This window comes from Callorhinus ursinus, unplaced genomic scaffold (assembly GCF_003265705.2).
Source record: "Callorhinus ursinus isolate GAN/ISIS: 27379988/994484 unplaced genomic scaffold, GSC_fseal_2.0 scaffold10, whole genome shotgun sequence".
NCBI lineage: Eukaryota > Metazoa > Chordata > Mammalia > Carnivora > Otariidae > Callorhinus > Callorhinus ursinus.
This window is the reverse complement of record NW_027397072.1, coordinates 26,893,013-26,918,769: the sequence shown is the minus strand read 5'-3', so window position 1 is coordinate 26,918,769 and position 25,757 is coordinate 26,893,013. Positions and strand designations below refer to the sequence as shown.

The window sequence follows — 25,757 nt, the reverse complement described above, 5'->3', positions numbered from 1 at the left end:
GTGATTAAAAATAAAATCCTGGGGCACCTGGGTGACTCAGTTGGTTAAGCGTCTGCCTTCGGCTCAGGTCGTGATCTCCAGGTCCCGGGATCGAGCCCCGCATCAGGCTCCTGCTCAGTGAGGAGTCTCCTTCTCCCTCTCCCTCTGCCCCCCACCCCCACTCCTGCATGCGCACTCTCGCTCTCACAAATAAATAAAAATCTTAAAAAAAATAAAATTAAATCCTAAATTGGAGGCAAACAATACACCTGATACAGTAGCTTTCATCATCCATCCCTGACAGGACCTGACAGGAAAAAAACGAAAAGCCTAGAGGACTGATGACTATCCTTTTACTGCTGATTATTTTAAACCTAGATTTTAGCTAGCATGTGTGTGAGTGACATTTGACTGACTCTTCTTTTTCATAAACTGACTCTATTTTGTCATTCATTCTTGGTGTATGTAGCTTACCACCCACCACACCTAACAGTGTGTGTTACAACTTTTCATTTCCCCTCCTTCATCCGTGCTTAGGGAGCACTATGTCTTGTACATCAGACAGTATCATACTGCCTAGTCCCCTTTTTCTCCAGAGAGCAGCTCACTGTTCAGAACACAGCTTCTCCTTCTGGTCACCTCCAGATTCGAGGTTTCCACACACCACTTCATTTTATATACTGTCAAAAATCACCTTAGCTTTTCCTTTGTGACAATTGGTCTTTGAAAAAATATCCTTTCCTTTCCCATGCTTAGGTCTTGAAAGTGTCCAATTCTTTGTAGAAATAGCATTTCACACCATGGCAAACTGTTTTAGAAACAAGACATACTAATACACCTAAGTCTTTATTTATTTGGCTCTAAGAAGAATTTGCATGAAAATGAGCCTGTATGGCAGGTACAGAATGTACTGTAACAGCACCAGAGAGGTATCCTCTCTGCTCTACAGAGCCTCAATGTTTTAATACATACATGTGACTTTAGTAATAAAACCAGAGTCCAGGAAAAAAGGAGCCCTTTAGGAAAAAAATCAGTTTAGAGTGACTTTTCAAATTGACCATTCCTTCTCATATACTTAAATTCAAATAACGGATACATTCACAGGCCCAAATGTTGGCATAGAATAAAATCATGTGCATTTATTTTTTCTGCATCTTAGAATTAGAAGGCATAAAATTAAATACGTTGAATGTAATAAATTCATCCATACAAGTGCAAGTCTCCAGCTATAATGCATTTTATGGCATATTTATCATTTAAAAAAATGTACCAGTAAATCAAAAAAGAGGGAGTATGTCCATTTAACTTTTATTTAAGTGTATGTAGGAGGTCTTCAGAAATCAAAGATGAGCATGAAGACATGGCCAAACATAAAATCTATCAAATTCAGTGAAAAGTTGCTGACTTTAAATAGTAGTTGTAAGAATGACCAATATATATTCTTTGTTAACAACCCCTCACTCTACAGTAAAAAAAAAATAAAATAAACATTCAGTAAACATTCTTTCCTAAGGTAGTTTCCCTTATATATCAGTGATTTATCCATTTCTTTGTATACACAAATTTGTTGAACATACCAATCAGTGGTTCTCACAATTGAAAAATAAAAGCACAAAAAAGTTTACACTCTTGTACAGGTAAAGAAAAGATCACCTTGAATTAAACTGGATCTCCTTAAGGGCATAGTATAGTTTCAGTTTCAATAACTATTACATAATTAGTTTCTTACATACAAATATTGACATATTTGGCTTGTGCTTCAAAGCCTTTGTGTCTATGAAGTCCATGTCAATGCAGCTCATAATTTGAAGTCACTGGGGAGTTCTTTACTGCTGCTGGGTTTGACCTGATCATGCATTAGAGTCTCCTCAGCACCTGCTGTGGCAGTGCACATCTCTGAGGCATCATCAGCATCGGGGTCCAAGCCTTCAGGACAGGGAAGTTTTAGCAGCTCTTCCCGGAGCTGAGCAGTGTGACGCTATAGAGGGGAAAATAAGCGATATAAGAATTACTAACCCTGATATTCTAACATAACATCATTTGAGGGAGGAACTGAGTTCAAAACAAAACCCAAAGCATTAGGCCTACAAATATTTATTGAGCACCTTCCTTCTGTTAGCTACTATAAGAAGCAGTGAACAAAATGGGCAAAAACCTCTAACCTCAAAATAACTGTTGCTGACATATTTTAAGAAAAAAGGAAAAGAAGAAGATAACAGGAGAGGAAGAAAAGGGGAGTATGTCAGGGGGGAGACGAACCATGAGAGATGATGGACTCTGAAAAACTGAGGGTTCTAGAGGGTAGGGGGGTGGGGGGATGGGTTAGCCTGGTGATGGGTATTGAGGAGGGCACGTTTTGCATGGTGCACTGGGTGTTATGAACAAACAATGAATCATGGAACACTGCATCAAAAACTAATGATGTAATATATGGTGATTAACATAACAATAAAAAAAATTAAAAAAAAAAAATAACTGTTGCTGAAAAGCCCTGAGTAGCATGCGCACAGCTCCTACCCATGCTGCCTACCCGGTAAGACAGACAGCGTTACTGATGATTTGTAAGAAACCATTCACGTATGGTAGATACACTTTGAAATTACAGACAGTAACATCTTGACTTATAATGCATCTTGTCTCTGGCTAAATATTTTTTAAGATTGATTTTTTTAATTAATTAATTAGAGAGAGCTCACACATGCGAGCAGAAGCAGTGGGAGCAGCAGGCAGAGCAGGTAGAACAGGCAGAGGGAGAAGCAGACTCCCCACTGAGCAAGGAGCCTGATGAGGGACTTGATCCCAGGAAGCCGGGATCATGACCTGAGCCCAAGGCAGATGCTTAACTGACTGAGCCACCCAGGCATCCCTCTGGCTAAATATTTTTCACAGAAAGTCCATAAATGAAAATAAACCCACCATTATTTTACTGAATACAAACAAGTATTCAGCAGGTACCAGGTCTTGTGTAGAACATCTACAAAATGTTTTACACTAATAGTCTCACATAACGCTCAGAAAAAGCCTTAGAAACAATTTTATTTATTTTTAATTTTTTTGACATATAATGTATTATTTGTTTCAGGGGGACAGGTCTGTGATTCATCAGTCTTACACAATTCACAGCGCTCACCATAGTACTAACCCTCCCCAATCTCCATCACTCAGCCACCCCATCCCTCCCACCCCCCTCCACTCCAGCAAGCCTCAGTTACAATTTTATCATCCTATTTTTTTTTTTCGTAAGTAGGCTCCATGCCCAGTGTGCAGCCCAACACAGGGCTCAAACTCATGACCCTGAGATCAAGACCTGAGCTGAGATCAAGAGTCAGACGCTTAACCGACTAAGCCCCCTGGATGCCCCCCGAAATTTTTTTTCTAACTTAAGCAAGTGAAAAAGAAGAACCAGAGAGATTATATAATTTTGTATTCTACCATTTAGAGAAAGATGTAGAGATATTAACAGAGAGGGGATAGTTGTCTATAAATATTAATTTTTGGTTTCTAATTTTCTATTGGGAGAGAGATGACCTCAAGTATCACACCAGGGCTTTGAAAATTAACTAACCAATGTTTACAGAACAATTTTTATGTACGAGGCACTGTGTTCAACACTGAAAATATAAAAGCAATGAGTAGAATAAGGAAGATATAATCTCTCACTTCACAGAGACTAAATTTGGGTTGGAGGTCTAAGACTTATAAACAAGATAATAACAACTACAGACTTGTAGCCATTTGTAAGGTTGCAAAATATATTAACACGCTGGTAACTCATAATTTCTCTAGCTCCAATTTCCCTTCCACTGTGGACAACAGGAGAAAACATTAGGGAAGAAGAAAGAAAAATTTGACAATTATAAGGGATCCTATGTCTTTACTGTGGGATTATTAAGCTAAGTAGCTGCATACGTTTCTCAAGTAGCACTCAGCAGCTAAGGTATAGCTGGGATGACAGAAATTTGGGCTGATTCATGGATAGAGATTTCCAGGCCTGAGTGACACAGAAAATAACAGAGTAAAAGAATTTGAGATATAAGCAAGACACCAACTGACATAACAAAGCCAAAGAAGGGTGGACTTTCATCACTAAGGTTTTATTTAAAAGAAAAAGCTATCTAAACACAGGTTTGGGGAAGATCGATTTGGTTATGGACTACAGAAAGAAGCAGAAGGGGAGAACTAAGTCCAAGGAAGCTGGTCAAACAGACTTAGCTGTGGGAACTGAAAAGAAATAATGGGGAGAGGGGAGGCAGCATCCCCCTGAAGGCAGCACTGATAAGACCTAGTATTGACCAAGTATACTAGATGAAGGAGGAGTTAAATACTATCAGAAGATTTTAAGACAGAGAAAAATGATTTAAATGAAAAATACAGGGTGCCTGGGTGGCTCAATCAGTTAAACGTCTGACTCTTGTGTGTTTTAACACAAGAGGGTATTATAGAAGCTTAAACTGAAGTGATCTAAGTCAAGGCAGGTTTCCATAAAGTTAAATTTAAGCTGCAGATGAATGGCACTGAGCTAGCAAGAGCAGGTGAAAATGAGAGTAAAGGCCTGGAGGGGAGAGATGAGGGAGCAGAGAGGGGAGACAGGGTCACTGGTGTGGAGAACTGGGCGTGGGGACCTTGGGTAGAATGAAAAATAAACTGCAAAAGAGAAAAGGGAAAAGAATAAAAAAAGTCATTCACAGAGCACATGTTGTTGTCAACATCCTTTTCAGGAAGTGTCAACTCATTGTCAAAAATTAATGTACGTTTTCTACAGATTTTTGGGTAGCAACTTAAGCCTCTGAACTTAAATGTTTCTTTGACTCCTTCTGATTCCTTTACCATCTGGTAACTATGGCTCTGTAAATGACTATACAACTCTTCTTTTGAAGCCGCCAGCAGGGCTCGTGTTAGTAAGGCTTACTCACCTTGAGAGCTGCGGCATGGTGAGACATAGTTCTGCCTACCCGCTTATCACTGCTATACTGCTGGATGTCCGCAATCCACTCCTCACACTGGGCCATGATCTCAACTCTTTTCAAGTAAAAGTGTTTGTGTATAACCTTAAGAATAAAACAACCAAGGGAACAAAAGGTGTTCAGGTCAGAATTTACAAAGAAATGAAATTTAAAAGACAATTGCAACATTTTTGTCTCCACAAAACTCAGTTTAGTGAATTTTACATCAACAGGGAAGAATCAGGCTAATGACATCAGATGACAAGTGTTGAAATGCCCAGCTCTACAGCAGAAAATAATGCCCAATAGCAACCAGACATTCAAATAGTTAATCCTATCAGAGAGAAAAAAAGACAAATACAATGTAATACATTCACAAGGTGAGCACTGTAAATAAATAACCAGGAGAAAATAATTAGGAGGGTACTGACAACAGAAAAACTGGCAAATTTTCAACCTTTAAAAGAGAACTCTATAAATACCTAAATAACTAAAGACATTTTAAATGTCAAAGATATTGATACAGAAATCAGAACAGAGCCCTAAAAATAGGCACTATTACTACTTTCTTAATTTTATCTTCTGGTTAATTTATAGTTAAGATTGTATTTTATAAAGTTACCTTTCCTTGTTTGTTTGAGAGTGAGCGAGCACATATGCAAGCCGGCACTCTTGTGTGTGGAGTGGCGGGAGGGGCGGAGGGAGGGGGCAGAGAGAGTCTTAAGCAGGCTCCATGCCCAGCGCGAAACCCGTGTGGGGCTCCAGCTCACAACTCTGAGATCGAAACCAAGAGCCACCCAGGTGCCCCAAAGGTAACCTGCCTTGTAATAACTGTGGTTTTTATATGCAATTAAAAAAATTCTCTTTGAAAAATTAGAATTTCTTCCTTCCTGTGTAAGCAGTAGGAGCCTACTTCTGACATATTTAAGTTAGAAAATAGATCAATTTGGAAATATTATATCAATTAAAAAATACTATTCTGGGGGCGCCTGGGTGGCTCAGTCGTTAAGCGTCTGCCTTCGGCTCAGGTCATGGTCCCAGGGTCCTGGGATCAAGCCCCGCATTGGGCTTCCTGCTCAGCGGGGAGCCTGCTTCTCCCTCTCCCTCTGCCCCTCCCCCTGGCTCATGCTCACTCTCTTTCCCAAACGAATAAAATCTTTTTTTTTTTAAAGATTTTACCCATTCATCTGTGAGAGAGAGACAGAGATTGAGGGCACAAATGGGATGAGTGGCAGGCAGAGGAAGAAGCAGGCTCCCTGCTGAGCAATGAGCCCAATTCAGGACTCGATCCCAGGACTCTGGGATCATGACCTGAGCCAAAGGCAGACGCCCAACCAAATGAGCCACCCAGGCATCACTAAATAAATAAAATCTTAAAAAAAAAAAAAAAACCCTGGGGCGCCTGGGTGGCTCAGTTGGTTAAGCGACTGCCTTCGGCTCAGGTCATGATCCTGGAGTCCCGGGATCGAGTCCCGCATCGGGCTCCCTGCTCAGCGGGAAGCCTGCTTCTCCCTCTGACCTTCCTCCCTCTCATGCTGTTTCTCTCTCTCTCTCTCTCTCAAATAAATAAATAAAATCTTTAAAAAAAAAACAAAACAAAACCCAAAAACCCAAACTACTATTCTGCGTTTTTCCCTTCCTTCTCCTAATGTCCTCCATGCTGTTCCTTATGTTCCACAAATAAGTGAAACCATATAATTGACTTTCTCTGCTTGACTTATTTCACTTTGCATCATCTCCTCCAGTCCCATCCATGTTGATGTAAAAGTTGGGTATTCATCCTTTCTGATGGCTGAGTGATATTCCATTGTATATATGGACCAGACTAACATAACACAATAAAAAAAAATTATATAAAAAAACAAAAACAAATTAAGAAACCCCACGTTTTAAACAGGTACTCTTGATAATTATAGAAAGTAATGTCTTGTAAGTCCATGCATTAAATAAATGATTTTTAGAAGAATATGGAAAAAACAAAAACAGTATTCTGTATTCTGGGTGAGCCACTATATTCCAATGAGCTTATCTCCCCTAAAGAAAAGGCAGTAATACGTACAAGGTATTATTAGGAAAACGTGGGAATGGATGTAAAACACCAGTAAGATCCCATTACATTTAAGAGATTTTTTTTTTAAGATTTTATTTATTTATGTGAGAGAGAGAGACACAGCGAGAGAGGGAACACAAGCAGGGGGAGTGGGAGGGGGAGAAGCAGGCTTCCCATGAAGCAGGGAGCCCGATGCGGGGCTCGATCCCAGGACCCCGGGATCATGACCTGAGCTGAAGGCAGACGCCTAACGACTGGGCCACCCAGGCACCCCAAGATCCTATTACATTTAACAATTATTGTATTTGATGCCTACACGGACACAAAAGTAAGACACAGCCTGACATGAATAACCATGACAACCACAGAACCAGACAGGTGACTGCACCAGAAAAAGGTACTTAAAAAACAAAACGTATGCCATTGTTGGATCACTATATTATACACCTGAAACTAGTAACATTGTATGTTAACTATACTGGAAGTAAAGTGAAATGAAATAAAATAAAGAAAAAACAAACAAAAAAACCCACAGGGAATTCAGAGTCACATCTAATTGGGAAAATCAGGAAAGCATTCACGGACAAGGGGTGCCCCCTTTAATGTGAGCCAGGATCTAAAGGATGAGAAAGATTGTTTCAAATTATACTTATTTGCTTTCTGTGAAAGTCACGCCCTCCCACTCTGAGTTCCTTGTGTTAACAGTTTTTCTTCCAGAAAAAAATTTTGATGTGTGAACCAACAAATTATACATCAAGTGAGTATAAATACTTACACACTTATTTCAATACATTTAAAAGTGAAGTTTAACATATACAGAAAAGTACACAAATCACATGTACAATTGGATGCATTTTTCCGCAGTGCATACCAATGTGATCTCTACTCAGATGAGAAAGCATATTATCAGGCATGCCAGAAGTTCCCTTTGTGCTACCCTCCCGCCATTAATCCTTATCCGCAGGTATACACTATCCTGACATCCTTTTTTAAAAAAAAGATTTGAGTTAGAACACGCGAGTGAGTGCACGCACATGGTGGGGAGGGGCAGAGGGAGAAGGAGAGAGAGTCACAGGCAGACTCCCAGCTGAGTGTGGACCCTGGCAGGGCTCGATCTCATGACCTGAGCTGAAATCAAGAGTTAGACACTTAACTGAATGAGTTACCCAGGTGCCCCTATCCTGACTTTTTTTTTTTTTTTTTAAGACTTTATTTATTTGACAGAGAGAGACACAGCGAGAGAGGGAACACAAGCAGGGGGAGTGGGAGAGGGAGAAGCAGGCTCCTGCTGAGCGGGCAGCTGGATGCGGGGCTTGATCCCAGGACCCTGGGATCATGACCTGAGCCGAAGGCAGACGCTTAACGACTGAGCCACCCAGGTGCCCCCTATCCTGACTTCTTTAAGCATGTTAGTTTTACTCATTTCTGAACTTTTTATAAAAGGAATCATGAAATGTACTTGTTTATGCTTGGCTTCTTAAATTGTATTTATGATATTTGTCCACATTAACGTACACAGCAGTTCATTCATGCTGCTGTATTCCATTTTATGAATATTCCATAATTTGTCTATTCATTCTTTTGATAGACAAGTGAACTGTTTCCAGTTTTTGACAGTTACGAATGTTAAGAACATTCTCTATACCCAATTTCTAGGAAGCACATACCAAGTAGTAGAACTGCTGGTCACTCAGCATATATTCAGCTGATCAGACTCTGCTAAAGAGTTTTCCAAAGCGGCTATACTGATTTATATTCCCATCAGAAGTGCATCAGAGTTTCAGGTGCTGCACATCCTAACATTTGGTACCAAAAGCCTTTAAATTCCTAGATATGCTGAAGAGTAAGAAAGGGGCCAGACAATGTGGGGCTTTGTAGGCCATGGTAAGGACTTTGGGTTTTCTTCTTCATATAACGGGAAGTCAATGGAGATGATGAGATTATGTGTGGTAATCTCTGCAGAAGGACAGGAGTGGAAGCAGGAAGACTGGTGAGGAAACTACCTCAAACATTCAAGCAAGGGGTAGGTGACAGTGCCTTGAAATAGGCTGGTAATGGCCAAGATGGTTTTAGCCACCATATTTTCATTATGTTTTGAAGGGTGGAGCCCAACAAGATTTGTCATTAGACTGAATGTGTTATGTCAGAAAAAGAATCAAGTCACAGGTGGTACAGGTTTGGGGCTTAGATGATAGCGCTTTTACTGAGAGAGGGAGGGAAGTAAGGAAGAACCAAGAGTTCAGTTTTAGTGTTAAGATGACTTTTGTACAATCTAGTGGACTTGTAAAGTAGTTTATGTATCTGGATTCACTGAGTCTTAAGGGCACTGAAGAAATTCATGATACAAGAGGAGGAATATACGTTTTTCAAGGGCAGGAACTGAGCTTCATTCATCCTTGAGTTCTGAGTACCTTAGTGCAGTGCCTAATAACAGTTCACATTCAATATGGGTGTAAAATGAATTACTTAATATAAGTAACCCAAGCTTGGGACGCCTAGGTGGCTCAGTTGGTTAAGCATCTGCCTTCAGGGGCGCCTGGGTGGCTCAGTTGGTTAAGCGACTGCCTTCGGCTCAGGTCATGATCCTGGAGTCCCAGGATCGAGTCCCGCATCGGGCTCCCTGCTCGGCAGGGAGTCTGCTTCTCCCTCTGACCCTCTTCCCTCTCGTGCTCTCTATCTCTCATTCTCTTTCTCTCAAATAAATAAATAAAATCTTAAAAAAAAAAAAAAAAAGCATCTGCCTTCAGCTCAGGTCATGATCCCAGGGTCCTGGGATCAAGTCCCACATTGCTGGGTGAAGAGCCCGTTTCTCCCTCTGCCTGCCACTCCCCCTGCTTGTGTGCTCTGACAAATAAATGAATAAAATCTTAAAAAAAAAAAAAAAAGTAAGCCAAACTAGAAAAAGGATAGAATATGCTTCACAGTACAAAGACATATGTTTGTATTGCCAGTAATATTAGGAAAAGTGAATTCCCACGGCCTTCCAAGGTAAAATGCAAGCCTTTGCAAAAATAAAACACCCAACTTTATCATTCAAAGTATAAATTCATTTAGTAATAATAAAAATGAAAGGAGAAATGTTCTTTCTACATCCTTTCAAAGTATATTCATCATTGCTATTTGATGATAAGAAGGGCTTCAGGTATGATGCTACCCAGCAGCCACACATAACTGCTTAGTTAGGTTAAAGATCAATTTGCTGGGGGCGCCTGGGTGGCTCAGTTGTTAAGCGTCTGCCTTCGGCTCAGGTCATGATCCCAGGGTCCTGGGATCGAGCCCCACATCGGGCTCCCTGCTCCATGGGAAGCCTGCTTCTCCCTCTCCCACTCCCCCTGCCTGTGTTCCCTCTCTCACTGTGTCTCTGTCAAATAAAATCTTAAAAAAAAAAAAAAAAAATCAATTTGCTGGCAGGTAAATATGCCAATTTTTCCTTTAAAATGTTGAGTTTCTAGCACAATTTAAGAAAGTGATGATGAAGAGAAGCACTTTTTAAAAAGAAATATGTTTTACAATATAGTAAAGTAAGATGTGATAAAGTAGTTTGATATCACAGCTGAAGAACAGAACCATACTGGCATGCGTGGGTGGCTCAGTAGGTTAAGCGTCTGCCTTTGGCTCAGGTCATGATCCCAGGGTCCTGGGATCGAGCCCCGTGTCGGGCTCCCTGCTCAGTGGGGAGCCTGCTTCTCCCTCTGATGCTCCCCCTGCTTGTGCTCTCTCTCTTTCTCTCTCTCCCTCTGACAAATAAAGAAAATCTTTAAAAACAAACAAAAGAATACAATCATATTTTAGGAAGACTATGGAGAGACAACTAACCACAAGGAGAGTCACTTTTCAGGGGGTGAAATAAAAGCACTTGTGAATATCAAGACAGGTTTCAGAAACTTACTAAGTCCAACTTTTTCCTAAAGGAAAGAAAATGTCTTCTCTTCAATATTCACACACAGATATTAGTATAAGGGCAAAGTTTCTATTCGTAAGACAACTTTAGAAAGTACCTTGCTTGACCTCTAATAAAAAATAATATTTTTATGAGAACTACTTTAAAAACACAGTTTGCTAGTAAAATAGTAACTGTTAAAAATAAGAAATTAAAAAATTGTCCCAAAATATAGTCAGATGCCTTGTAGGAAGTAGGTGGTTTTAAAATTCACCTCTATTATATTATTACTCATCTTTTATGATTAAAAGTATAATTAAGTTTAGTATACCACAGACTAATATAAAGGCAGGTACAATACTAATAAACAATATTCTGTAATGCCTTTAATAAAGTATTTCATTAATTTTATTGAACATACCTCTTTAAAGCACGGTGAAGGGTTTCTGATTTGTTCTAGCATTGCCCACTTAACCGTTGCTTGTCTAATGTTTCCATCATATTCTCGAGAACTCTGTGTGCCACTGGGAGTGCCTCTAGACCGTTCATATCCTGGTTCATTAAAATAAGGCTCAGCTACTAATATAAGGGACTGAACAGACACCAACACCTGAGGAACAAAGAGATAAAGACAAGTTATAATGGGACATTTTTATTACCAGTAAACTGGTATCTTTTAATATGTGCTTCCACGTATTTTTATCACCATAAAATTGATGTTAATCATTAGGACACTGAAATACTGTATTATTATTATGTTTTTAAGATTTTATTTATTTACTTGACAGAGAGAGAGACAGCGAGAGAGGGAACACAAGCAGGGGGGGAGTGGGAGAGGGAGAAGCAGACTTCCCGCTGAGCAGGGAGCCCGATGCAGGGCTCGATCCCAGGACCCCGGGATCATAACCTGAGCTGAAGGCAGATGCTTAACGACTGAGCCACCCAGGCGCCCTGAAATACTGTATTATTAAAAGCAAAATTAAAATAGGTACAGAAGTGGGGCACCTGGGCGTCTCAGTCAGTTAAATGTCTGCCCTTGGCCCAGGTCATGATCCCAGGGTTCTGGGAACAAGTCCCATATCAGGCTCCCTGCTCAGTGGGGAGCCTGCTTCCCCCTCTGCCCTCTCCCACCCTCCACCTCACTCGTGCTCTCTCTTTTCCTTGCAAAAATAAATACAAAAAATCTTTAAAAAAAAAGGTACAATAGACTCATATATTTGTATCTTATATTTTATATTCTTGAATCCTTGAAAAAAATAGAAAGATATTTCCTGAAACTGCTATAAAAACATTTGTTTATAAACATCCCACACCAATTTAAACATTATTGTGCTCTAACTGTCCTGACTCTCAAAGAGCATAATGGTAACCATGCACTCTTAATAATACTCACTTGTAGGAAAAACGAGCCAAGACGCAATCTTTATTTTTTACTCCAAGGAAAATAAATACTTTTTAAAGGCATCTTGTATTTGCCTTTTTAAAAAAGATTTATTTATTTATTTATTTATTTTTAAGATTTTATTTATTCATTTGACAGAAAGAGAGAGAGAGTACAAGTAGGCAGAGTGGCAGGCAGAGGGAGAGGGAGAAGCAGGCTCCCCGCGGAGCAGGGAGACTGACGTGGGGCTTGATCCCAGGACCCCAGGATCATGACCGGAGCCGAAGGCAGCCGCTTAACTGACTGAGCCAGCCAGGCGCCCCAAGATTTATTTATTTCTTTTAGAGAGAGAGAGAGAGAGAGAGCACAAGTGTTGAGGGGCAAAGGGAAAGGGAGAGAGAGAGAGAATCTCAAAACATACTCTGTGCTGAGCGTAGAGCCGGAAGTGGGGCTTGATCTCACAACCCTGAGATCACGAACTGAGCCAAAACCAAGATTCAGATGTTTAAATCAACTGCTCCACTCAGGTTCCCCTGCTTTTTAAAACATACACCACTTTGGGGGGCACCTGGGTGGCTCAGTAGGTTAAACAGCTGCCTTTGGCTCAGGTCGTGTTCTCAGGGTCCTGTGATCGAGCCCCACATCGGACTCCCTGCTCAGCGGGGAGCCTGCTTCTCCCTCTCCCTCTGCCTGCCACTCTGCCTACTTGTGTGCTCTGTCAAATAAATAAATAAAATCTTAAGAAAAACCAAACAAACATACACCATTTTGGAAGTATACAAATGCTACTTTATTTTTCTTCAGTGAACTCAGCTATGTAGGAGTCATAACATTCATTTTATGGAATTTTCTGGAGACGTGGATTATCTGACTTACTCATTTTATTCACAGCACACTTTTTACTGTAGGCATAAAACTGGGCATAAAAAAAAGTAAGTTAAGAAATCCTTGGAAGGAAAAGATTTCTTTTTTAAAAGGAATTGATTTTCAATATTAAAAATTATCTAGCTCTGAGAACAATGTAAAATATTTAAGTCAGAGACCACAGTAAGCAGAATAACTTATCCCTTCAGAACCTATTTTTTGGTCATCTGTAAAATGAAGATAACAACTACTTAAAGAATGGCTGTGAGAATTAAATAAACTTTAGTTGGGAATTAAGCAGTAGTGCTCATTAAGTTTAATTTATCCACAGTGGCTATTCTTTCTTGGAGTAAAAATAACAGCAGACATCCACAAAACAGTAAAATGCAAAACAAAATCATTTCTACTCTGAAAATAGTCTTTTTACTTATGTAACATGGGCCTGCCTGCAGAAAAGCAGTCAGCATGAGTTCCATTTTTTTTTTTTAAAGATTTTATTTATTTATATGACAGAGAGAGACAGCGAGAGAGGGAACACAAGCAGGGGGAGTGGGAGAGGGAGAAGCAGGCTTCCCGCTGAGCAGAGAGCCTGACATGGGGCTCGATCCCATGACCTAAGCTGAAGGCAGCTGCTTAACCAACTGAGCCACCCAGGTGCCCCATCATGAGTTCCATTTTGATCAACAGAACTTAAAAGAGCTACCTGGATCAAATCAAACTATGATGTTTATCATAGCTACATCTGGCTAAAGTGTTTTCTTAGAATATGAGCTGACAATGAATAACAGAAAAACATCCATTACATAGCATAGTATATTAACATATATACAGTTATATTGAAGTTAATAATAAACTATATTTTCATTCTGTAATACAGGTTCCCTGATTCCTAGTCAATCCTTTGATACTTTAACAAAGTCAAGAGTTACAGACTTTTATTCATAAGCTGAATTTACAGTCCCTCTCCTCTTCAGTTTTATATTAGTATCCACAAAAGTGCAAGAAGTTTTCATTGTAATTTGTTTGGAACTGACCAAATCAAGAACCATGTAACAGCTTCCTTTCACTATCTGTGTGTAAACAAAAATTTTAAAGCTGTTGGGTGGTCTTCTACCAGGCCACTCAACTAGTTAGCAATCAAGTCTCCTACAATCTTATATATTCATTTGGTCACTTTATTCCTACCACTATCCATTCTTGTGACTCATTCTTATCTTATCCTTAGACTATCCACTAATTTGCCATATTCCTCCTTCTACCCCACATCCCTTAGGAATTATTAACTTTTGATTTCCTGTATTTTCATGTTGTATCTAAAATTTTACTATGGATATTTCAAACATAGGAAAGTACAGAGTATGTAATCCGAAATACTAACTTGCAACAAGAAACTCTATCAGAAGAAATAATAACGTCTTTGGTGTGAGGGAAACACTCTTCATTAGTAAAATGCTTTTAGCCTTTTAAAATGGTAAGTACCTGCCTCTGGAAAATTATGCTGCTATTGAGTAGGACTGTAAACAGTGGATGATTTCCAGAACTTTCCATTTTAAGAAAAATTGTTTCAGGGGCATCTGGGTGGCTCAGTTAAGCGTCTACCTTCAGCTCAGGTCATGATCTCAGGGTCCTGGGACTAAGCCCAACATCTGGCTCCCTGCTCAGCGGGGAGGGCTCCCTGCTCAGTGCGGAGTCCGCTTCTTCCTCTTCCTCTGCTCCCCGCCCCACCACTCATGCTCACTATCTTGCTTGTTCTCGCTCTCAAATAAATAAAATCTTTAAAAAAAAAAGAAAAAAAATGGTTTCTCATATATATATATATATATATATATATATATAACAATTTTATTTATATATTTGAGAGAGAGACAGAGAGAGCACAAGCGGGGGAGGAGGAGAGGCAGAGGTATAAGCAGACTCCCTGCTAAGACACGGGGCTTGATCCCAGGACCCTGGGATTAAGACCTGAGCTGAAGTCAGATGCTTAACTGACTGAGCCACCCAGGTGCCCCAATGGTAATATCTATTATAAATGGTTGATTACATGAACCATATATTATGTTTAACTCCTCCTGCATATGACATCTTTATTAACATGCAACTGGATGAAACTATTCACAAGGCATTATAATAGGTATTTTAAGTACATTATAGAAACATTAAAAACTAGTTATAGCAATGCTAAAATTTGGTGCTACTGTAACAATTTTTTTTAACTTTATTTATTTAATTGACAGAGAGAGAGAGAGACAGTGAGAGAGGGGACACAAGCAGAGGGAGTGGGAGAGGGAGAAGCAGGCTTCCTGCCGATCAGGGAGCCCGATGCGGGGCTCGATCCCAGGACCCCGGGATCATGACCTGAGCCGAAGGCAGTCGCTTAACCGACTGAGCCACCCAGGCGCCCCTTTGGTGCTACTGTAACAATTCTGATGAAAGTTTTAATGAATAATAAGACTTTTGATTTTAAATTGTGCTAACAGTTAAGACAATTACTATGCTACTGATGGATATGAGACCTATGGCATAAGACTACCATATGTGATATTTTTATACAAATAACCATTACTCTTTTAAGAATTTCACTACAGAGAAACCAAGCAATTCTAATAAAGCTTGCCACTGTCCAAAATATCTTGGAATTGTTTTTAATTATATATAACCTTCAGAAACTTTTTGTGGAATATTTTCAATCTAGCAAAAGTACTTTTATTCTTTGTGCACATGTGATAAATAAAAAGGTAAAACAACGTTGGTTCCCAAAATCTAACCAAGAAGAAATTAAGTAATTTACCCTGATCCTCCCTAGTTTGCCCCTGAAGAAAGTTTCTAACAGAGCACAAAGAGCAATGTTTTCCTGCCTGCATGCATTTTTTTCTTGTATAATATATAATAAAAGAACCTCACAAAGAGACCACTATTTCTTAGGACAGATGCAAAAATCCTCAAATAAAATGCTAGCAAACTGAATCCAGTAATATATAAAAAGAATTATATACCAAGAGACCAAGTGGATTTATCCCAGGAATGCAAGGTTGGTCTAACACCCCAAAATTAATATAATATGTTGTATTAATAAAATTTAAAAAATAGTAAACATTTCAACAGATGCAGAGAAAGTATCTGATAAAATCCAACATCTATTTGTAATAAAAATACTCAGTAAGCCAGGAATAAAGAGGAATGTCCTCAACCTGATGAAGAGAATTTATGAAGAACTCACAGGTCACATGACACTCAATGGGGAAAGACTGAGAGCTTTCCTCCCTAAGATCTGGAGGAGGACAAGGCTATTCACTTTCGCCACAGAAAAGAGAGCCTCCTCTTGTTCGGCCCAAGTCAGTTTGTCCCAGATCTGAAAACCTAGACTTAGGAAACTATCTAAAATAAAGAGAATGTCATATAGTAACTGTTATCATTTATAAAACTAAAAAAATCAGAAGTGAAATAGTTAAGCCAATAATGGAGAAACAGTTCAATTACAATATATGAACTCAAAAGATTATTAATAGCAATTAGAAATTATAAAAACATAACTTGGAAAAATGGATATGCTCTAATGTTACCTGAACAGAACAAGGTACAAATGATGTATCTAATATGTTAATCATCATTCTGTGAACTATGTATACAAAAGCAACAACAAAACCCTAAAGGGAACATATAGAAAATTTTTATGTATGGGTACTTAAGTTTCCAAACTCGTAAAATTTAAATCCCTGAGCATAAGTTGCTTTATTTCACAAGATTTTGGATATATATTAGGTATACAGGCAATATAAAAGTTAAAAGCAAATTAAATTTTAAAATAAAAAACTTTGAAAATTATAAATTTGTTTTTTAAATTATATAAATTGAACAAAAAATTCAATTCTCAGCTAAGTCTAATTTACTTTATGAAAAATAGGATATTTCTGAATTTCCTTTTGTAGTAAAACTTGTCATAAGCTTAGTTTGTGTTGACAAGAGGAACATACATGTAAAAAAAAATTTTTTTTTCAGATTTTTTATTTATTTATTTGACAGAGACACAGCGAGAGAGGGAACACAAGCAGAGGGAGTGGGAGAGGGAGAAGCAGGCTTCCCGCCGAACGGGGAGCCCGATGCGGGGCTCGATCCCAGGACTCCGGGACCATGACCTGGGCCGAAGGCAGACGCCCCACGACTGAGCCACCCAGGCGTCCCCATGTAAAAAAATATTTTAAGGTTTTTGGACTAGAATTGAAATAATCACTTCTAAAATGAAGTAGTACTTGGGAGGAATATTCTAGTAACTTTCTTATAGTTCTTTGCATGAATCATGTAACATTTTTTCTTAAAAGTCTCAAGATTAACAAAAAGGGAAAAATTATTGGTACTATTTTCTTTTTTTTTAAGATTTTATTTATTACACCCACAGAGAGAGAGAGAGAGAGAGCATGCACAAGCAAGGGGAGCAGCAAACAACAGGCAGACGGGGAGAGAGAAGCAGGCTCCCCGCTGAGCAGGGAGCCAGATATGGGGCTCAATCCCAGGACCTTGGGATCATGACCAGAGGTGAAGTGAGACGCTTAAACCAACTGAGCCACCCAGGTGCCCCTTGGTACTATTTTCTTAATTCATGAGGATACTGCAAAGTCTTTCCAGAGAACCAAAAAAGTGACATCCTAAGGAATTATTTTTCATATCTTCTTTCACCTAATTCAAAATAAAAGTGTAGAAAAAGAATCTTTTCAGGATAGGCTTAGCTGGAGATAATTTATGATGGTTTCTCTTAAACACTAAACTTCAAATGTGAGTTTAAACTATTATGAGCAGTAATGATTTGTTTCTGCTTCCTCAATAAACAAGCACAAAAGTTAATTCATGTTGTTAACATGCTTACCACCTGTCCATCTCTTAGCTGGGATTCTTAACTATGGAGGTAAAGCATCAACAAAAAGCATCTGATGGGCTATAATACAACATATTATGTGCTCAAGTGGTATGTGGAAATTAATTTCCAAAATTCAAGACTATGAAATATGTGTGTCAAATGCTCTGCAAAATAAGAACTTCAAATCCCAAGTTTTATGAATTCTAGGACAGTGCTTCTGAACCTCAGATGAGTCCCATTATTAAGGAGATTACAGAAAAACCGTATTATATGTGGAAGAAAATGTAATACTAGTAGTTTAATAATTCTATTCACATGAGTTTAAGCCCTGTGACTGGGAGATGGGAGAAAATTATGTCTTATGCTATCTTTTTGCACCATAGTGTACTTTAAGGGCAACTTAGGAATTTTGTTAAAGGTAATTTTGGCAAAGTGCAACTTTTGTCTTATGCCCTAACTTAAGATTCTAAACTCCAGATGAGACAAGACTCACTGTACTAACTGCTCACCTATAAGCTATTTAGGATAGCTTTTTTGGTTTACTATGTTTATTCTTGGTCACTAAAACCAATTTTTTTAAAAACACAGACAGTTCTTTATTTTCTAAGTGGAACTCAGAGAAATGTGTTTACTTGCAAAAAGCTTGAGGTCTGAGGATTCCACTTCTCTTCTGGTCTTCCATGCCACGTATTTAAGATGCTTAAACAAACCTGAGGAAGAAGGGAAGAAAGCATAAACAGAATTGAGTGCTTTTTAAAAGCAAACTGCCGCAACTAGAAGCAAAACTGAAATGCTATCATGTCACAGTATCTCAGTTTTATGTCCCCCAGCAAAACACTAAGGGTCAGTCTGTTAGAACAAACTGGCATCTTCAGATGTGATCCAAATCTGTATGGCATTACAATTCCTTCATAATGAAAAATAACTCTTTGCCAAACCTTTTTTTTTTTTTAAGATTTTATTTATTTGACAGAGACAGTAAGAGAGGGAACACAGCCGGAAGAGTTGGAGAGGGAGAAGCAGACCTCCCGCTGAGCAGGGAAACCAATGTGGGGCTTGATCCCAGAACCCTGGGATCAGGACCTGAGCCAAAGGCAGACATTTAACAACTGAGCCACCCAGGCACCCCTTTGCCAAACCTTTTAAAAAAAAAATTTCAGTGGGAAAAAGTAGTACCATTTTACATTAAAAAAATCTCTCTCAGGGCGCCTGGGTAGCTCAGTTGGTTAAGTGTTTGCCTTCAGCTCAGGTCATGATCTCATGGTCCTGGGATCAAGGCCAGCAACGGGCTCTCTGCTCAGCAGGGAGTCTGCTTCTCCCCCTGCTTGTGTTCTCTCTCTCTCAAATAAATAAATAAAAATCTTAAAAAAAAAACAACTCTCTCGAAATTTTGTATCCCTTCCAAATGGATATGGTTTAATAGAAGAGATCTTGATTTCCTATTTGCCTCTACATTCAATTTGTTACAATATATTGTTCAGATGGAAGTATATGGAAAAATCTAGCTTCACATAAACATGAAGTTGGAAGAAGGAGGACTCAAAGTCCCCCTGCAAGGGCCTTGAGGATCTATCTGCTGGGTTCCTCAGAACAAACTTCACAACACAGATACTTGTTCACTCAGACAGCAAGAATGAACTCAAACTATCTGCCAGAGGTTAAGAGGTCATTCTGGGAAAAACAGAACTGGGGACATTTTATCTATACTTGTGTACTAACAACTTCATATAATGGGCAACAGACTTGGCAAATAAGTGGTCCTTAATAAAGCGAGAAGTCCATCTCCTTGCTCTTCCTGCAATCGTTGTATGATAGCAATATGCAAAATATACTAATTCATTTAGGATATAATTTCATTAATTTTTTCTTATTTTTTTATTTATTTGACAGAGAGAGACACAGAGAGAGAAAACATAAGCAGGGGGAGTGGGAGAGGGAGAAGCAGGCTTCTGCCGAGCAGGGAGCCTGATGCGGGGCTCGATCCCAGGACCCTGGGATCATGACCTGAGCCGAAGGCAGACGTTTAACGACTGAGCCACCCAGGAGCCCCAATAATTTTTTTTTAAAGATTTTATTTATTTATTTGACGGAGAGAGACACAGTGAGAGAGGGAACACAAGCAGGGGGAGTGGGAGAGGGAGAAGCAGGCTTCTCGCGGAGCAGGGAGCCCAACACCGGGCTCGATCCCAAGACCCTGGGATCATGACCTGAGCCGAAGGCAGATGCTTAACGGCTGAGCCACCCAGGCGCTCCTCATTAATAATTTTAAGAGACTTGTACCTGAACAGCTTTGTACACCATTACTTAAGGTACTGTCAAACATTTCATTTTCAGAGCATCCCCGTGACTACCAATGGCAGGTATTCTTACCCCTACCTAGAGATCTGGAATCTCTAGGTTAAATGTTACCAGTGTACAATATAGCAAAGACTATATAATTCAGGATATTCAACTCTCAGGCCCTTACCTGCTTCCTTATACCATTAAGTCTTCCCCCCCCCTTTTTTTTTTGGTGAAAGGGAGAGAGGGAGAGGGAGAATCTTAAGCAGGCTCCATACCCAGTAAGGAGCCCGATGCAGGGCTCGATCTCATGACCCTGAGATCATGATATGAGCAGAAATCAAGAGTCCGACGCTTAAATGACTGAGCCACCCAGGAGCCCGTATGCCATTAAGTCTCAAGGAAGTAATTTCTTAAATAAATTTTAACATTTTACACTTAAACTCTTCAGATTCTAGTCTCTCTTCAGTAAGGTCAACATTGTTATATCCTCTTCTCTGCTCAGTTATAAAAGATCCGTTCTTTGTTCTTCCAAAGCAAGTAAGGTCTACCTCTCATTAAATCTCCTGCAATAAACTCACAAAGCAAATTCCGGTTTTATGATCTGAGTTTATGATGAAGACAAAAACCAAGGGAAAACTGAGTCCACCTTTAATAAACCAGATCAACTTCAAGTACTTGCTCCTCTCATCATCAAAGTGTCTGCTTATGAAGTCTATCAATTTCTTCTGATCATCTAGTAATTTTTTTTTATTTAGAATATCATTGAATTTATAGATTAAATTAGGGGAAATGGATATCTCGGTGATACTGAGTCTTCTAGTCCAACGAATGTGGAATATTGTTTTGTTTATCTAGGTCTTAGTGAATGCTTTTTGTAATTTTTTTAAAAATATTTTTTTTAATTTTTTTATTGTTATGTTAATCACCATATATTACATCATTAGTTTTTGGTGCAGTGTTCCATGATTCATTGTTTGTTCATAACACCCAGTGCTCCATGCAGAACGTGCCCTCCTCAATACCCATCACCAGGATAACCCATCCCCCTCCCCCCCTCCCCTCTAGAACCCTCAGTTTGTTTTTCAGAGTCCATCATCTCTCATGGTTCGTCTCCCCCTCTGACATACTCCCCTTTTCTTCCTCTCCTGTTATCTTCTTCTTTTTCTTTTTTCTTAAAATATGTTGCGTTATTTGTTTCAGAAGTACAGATCTGTGATTCAACAGTCTTGCACAATTCACAGCGCTCACCGTAGCACATACCCTCCCCAATGTCTATCACCCAGCCACCCCATCCCTCCCACCCCCAACCACTCCAGTAACACTCAGTTTGTTTCCTGAGATTAAGAATTCCTCATATCAGTGAGGTCATGTGATACATGTCTTTCTCTGATTGACTTATTTCAACATCTAGTAATTTTTAAACATGAAATACTTCCAGCATGGAATTCACTGTTGAAATTCCACCAAGCTCTCCAAAATTACTTTGAAAAGTGATGATTCTTCTTTTAAGTCTAATTTTAAAAGGTTTACTGTCATATGAAATGCTTTTATACCTCTTAGTCAACTTCTTTTTCAGACAGAATGCATCTTCCTATTTATTAAAAAATATAAAACATTTTAACATAAGTTAAATGGCAAACGTAAGTTCACAATTCCATGTATCATGGAAAACATGGATAGCTATGAAAGCAAGAAAAAGTGATGATATGCAACAAAGGAATACGGAGGTGACAGGACCACGCTTTCGGCATTCTGCTATCCTGAGGCACCTGTGCAAAGGTAAATGGCACTGGAGATACGGAAAGTAAAGAAAGGTAAGAGACGAAGACAGGCCTCTGGCTCAGGACAGTCTCAACTGGCCAAGGACTATGTGGAGTAAGTCCCTCAGTAACTTAAGACTCTAAGTGCTTCTCAACACTGTTGTGTTTCTGTCCTTTTTGGTTCCTTCTCATTCCTCAGGCTAATCTTTGCATAGAGGAAAGAGAAGCATGAAGAAAGCCAGGGAACTCTCGGAGAGATGATAACCAAAAGAAAATTTTTGCTTAAATTACAAAGAATCTTTGGTTATAATACTTAGGCATTAGAAACAAAAGGCCGAAATTACATTACCTTGCCATCATTATAAAGGTTTGGATTGAATCGCACGCTATGACCACCAGTTGTCTCTAGATTCACAAGAGGGGGTGAACTGGGATAATCTTGAGGAAAATATACATCAAACTCAAAGCAGCCATTTGCATAAGGGGTGTCCGCTGGACCAGTTATCAGAACCTAGTATGCATGTACAAATACATAAAAGTCCATGTTACTCTTCCTTAACACTACTCGCGATTTAGAAAAACACAATCCAACACGAAATAAGGATAACCTTCTTACATCCTACATACATCTCTACCAGAATGTGTTAAAAATGAGATTAAAAGTTAAAAATAACAACATGACTAGAAATGGTTTTAGATTAGGATTAAAGTTATTTAGTTTTGGTGAAAATGGGCTATTAAAAGAAAGATGCCTTATTGGCAGCAGGAGAGCTTACCTTAACATCAAATACCCTTTAATATTAAGTTACTATTTTTCTAAGAGCTTTTCTTCATATTTTCTATTGTATTTAACAATTTGAGATTTTAGGTATACTCATCATCACATCCAAAAGGTATGAGGGTATTTTAGGTATACTCATCATCACATCCAAAAGGTATGAGGGTAATTTTCTGCAATACATCTTCAGATAAGTTAACATTTTGAGAAGTAACTTAGTTTTAAATATTTTTCTCTGGGATAATGAGACAAGTAGTTAACAAAAGTTCTCATGTAACAACTTATGATAAAAAGGTTTTGAGAGAACAGTAGGTATTTCCCATAGGGTTACTGGTAATCTAAAATATAGCAGAGTACCCAACAGTGAGTATCAGAGTTATTTAATGAATTTTGTTTAAGTTGATCAACAGAGACTAACTGTGCAAGGCATGAGCAGAAAAGCCTCTGGTCCTGAATAGCTGTGTGTGGAGGCAAGTGGCACTAGAGTCTCAATCTGTGACAACTCTGATATATGGCTGGGAGCTCCGTCTTGGGATTTTTTATCTAGGTCCAGCATAATGTTTAGCAGAGACGAAGTCACAAGTCTGAACTCATGTGGTCCATTTAGTGATACAATATTCCCAAGGCAACCATTCTATAATTGGCTATTATTTGTAACAAGGAACAGGTAAGAGTGTGGTCAAATAGGCAAAGTCTATGAGATTTCTACTGAAAAAATTATCCAAAAGAGCAAAATAAAAAAGCAAGCAAGCAAAAAAGGTCTTCAAGTCAAGGTGTCAACAGTTAACAGATGTGTATATAAGGAAGATGTAACCCAGAATAAAATAACAAATGTAAAGAAAGGTGTGCCACCATTCCCGTCCCTGCCAGGTGTCCAATCTTTCTAATTTTCTTGCTGCAGCAATCGCTTAGAACTTAAAGCCAGATCACCATAGTGTTAAAACATAAAGGTGCAGTTATTTATTACTGTACTACCATTACTTAATTCATAGATATTATGGTTCTGTAAATACATGAATTTCCTAGAAAAGGAAAGAAAAATAATAATTTTGAAGACTGATAGTATAAAACACAAAAGAAACATCTTGGATGACAAGGAAGAAACCTTAACGACTTTTTTCTACTGACCAGCATTAAATCCTTTGATATTAAGCTCTTAAAAATACCGGCTGCAAACAACCTTGACTCAAGGAAGGCATTTTGGTATTTTCTTCTAGGTATTTTGAAAAGCAGTCTCATACACATACTCTAACATTAAAAAAAGGACTCATTTCGCTAATGTCCAAAATGGTCAAAAGAATTTTTATTTATTAAAATTCATGCTATTTCTAGTGCTCTGTATGAATATTTAAATAACGACATTAGCCAGAGAGACAGAGAAATAGTTGTTTTTTCTACCTTCATGATGTCAAGTCGCTCCTCATCACAGCGCACGAACACACTCGAAGAGGATGAAAGAGGCAGTGAGGTGGACAGTGTCACGGCTTCCTGGGCAAGGCGGCGGGCGCGGGCAGCACTATTTGCATCATTTGCATTTTTCACCTGAGACATGTAGTGGTAATTTACTTTAAAACCCAATTTCCCATCTTCATCCTCAGAAACCATCTCAAATGTATCTAAAAGAACAAGAAAAAAAAAAAACACTGAAAAAAAGAGAGAACTAGAATGGAGGATAGTTGTTACAATGACAAAAATCACAAAGAAATCACTAGCCCTTCTTCCACCCCAAATGGAGGAGACTGAAGCCCGGCACAGAGAGCACAGTCAATGCGACTGGAACAGCACTGTATGGTGACAGATGGCAGCTACGCTTGTGGTGAGCAGAGCAGAAGGTACAGAGATCACCAATCGATGTTGTATGCCTGAAACTAATGGAACATTGTGTGTCAACTATACGCAAATAAAACAAATTTTAAAACCCCACAATGTGCAGAGGACTGAAAAAACAGGAATCATACATGTTTATGTCATACCTACTGTTAGATGGATGAACTACGTAATGGAAGCAAAAGCAGGAAATGATTTTTTTTTTAAAGATTTTATCTTTAACTAATCTCTACACCCAACATGGGGCTCGAACTTACAACTCTGAGATCAAGAGCCGCACACTCTACCAACTGAGCCAGCCAGGCACCCCCAGGAAATGATTTTTGATGTACAGTGAGGACAAACTGATAGATTGTATCAAGTAGCTATAACAATGTAAAGCAGAAGACAATTTATTCTTAAAATGAGTGGTGTAATGTTTTTGCCAATTCAGATTTTCATTTTTAAAGACAAGAATATGTCTTTTTATATTTGCACTGATTTTGGAATCCGAAAACAAAAGTCTCAGGGTGAAGTTTACTCTACTTTTAGAATTTAAGTTAATGGAATAAAAGATGATTAGGGTAATCTTCTAAGTACTTTGAGAAAATATAATTAATGGGCTAATTCTTAACCAGATTCAGAAAAGACTTAAAGTTATTCTTTACTTATAAACTCTGTACACAAAAGAAAGAAAAAAGTGGATTTGGATTTTATCTCTAGTTCGAATTACTCCACCCTAACCAATGGGTTACAACAGAGATTTATATAAATTTTAACACTAAATCAAAACCACATACTAGGGGAAATACTGTCATTAGAAGCAACAGTAATGTCTGACCTTGTGTTCATACAATTCTAAATATACGGAAAAACTTTAATGCTATATTATAATTAGTATTAATGCACCAAATCTCACCAAGAACTTACCAAGTGCAAGGCTCTAGGCTAGGTTGTTTGGGTCAAATGATAAATAGGAAACTAAATCTGCCTTCAAGGAGTTTATAATGTAGAAAAAAGGGGAAGACCTATAAAATGTCACAGATCTGTGCACTCCGTATGTTTTTAAAACAGGAGTGCCACATCTTTATTTAACAAATCTTTCAGAGAGAAAAAGAAACTTTTGGTGCATTTCTTGTAGAAACTAAAGAAACTATCATCTGCTTTGTATGAGCAGAATCTAA

At 38.7% G+C, this 25,757-nt stretch overlaps 1 protein-coding gene across 11 annotated transcripts in view; it reads right to left on the bottom strand.

The window, feature by feature from the left end:
• Nucleotides 1–790: 790 nt before the first annotated feature.
• BIRC6 (baculoviral IAP repeat containing 6) overlaps nucleotides 791–25,757 on the bottom strand; it is a 230,257-nt gene continuing 205,290 nt past the window's right edge. For all 11 annotated transcript variants that reach the window (XM_073897238.1, XM_073897243.1, XM_073897242.1 and 8 more), the window contains 6 exons: nucleotides 24,166–24,383; nucleotides 22,339–22,500; nucleotides 18,579–18,656; nucleotides 11,274–11,462; nucleotides 4,893–5,027; nucleotides 791–1,957 (listed from right to left, as the gene is read on the bottom strand). In XM_073897238.1, coding sequence (XP_073753339.1) covers nucleotides 1,778–1,957; nucleotides 4,893–5,027; nucleotides 11,274–11,462; nucleotides 18,579–18,656; nucleotides 22,339–22,500; nucleotides 24,166–24,383 — 962 coding nt within the window. In that variant the 3' untranslated portion in view covers nucleotides 791–1,777. The remainder of the gene's footprint in view (nucleotides 1,958–4,892; nucleotides 5,028–11,273; nucleotides 11,463–18,578; nucleotides 18,657–22,338; nucleotides 22,501–24,165; nucleotides 24,384–25,757) is intronic.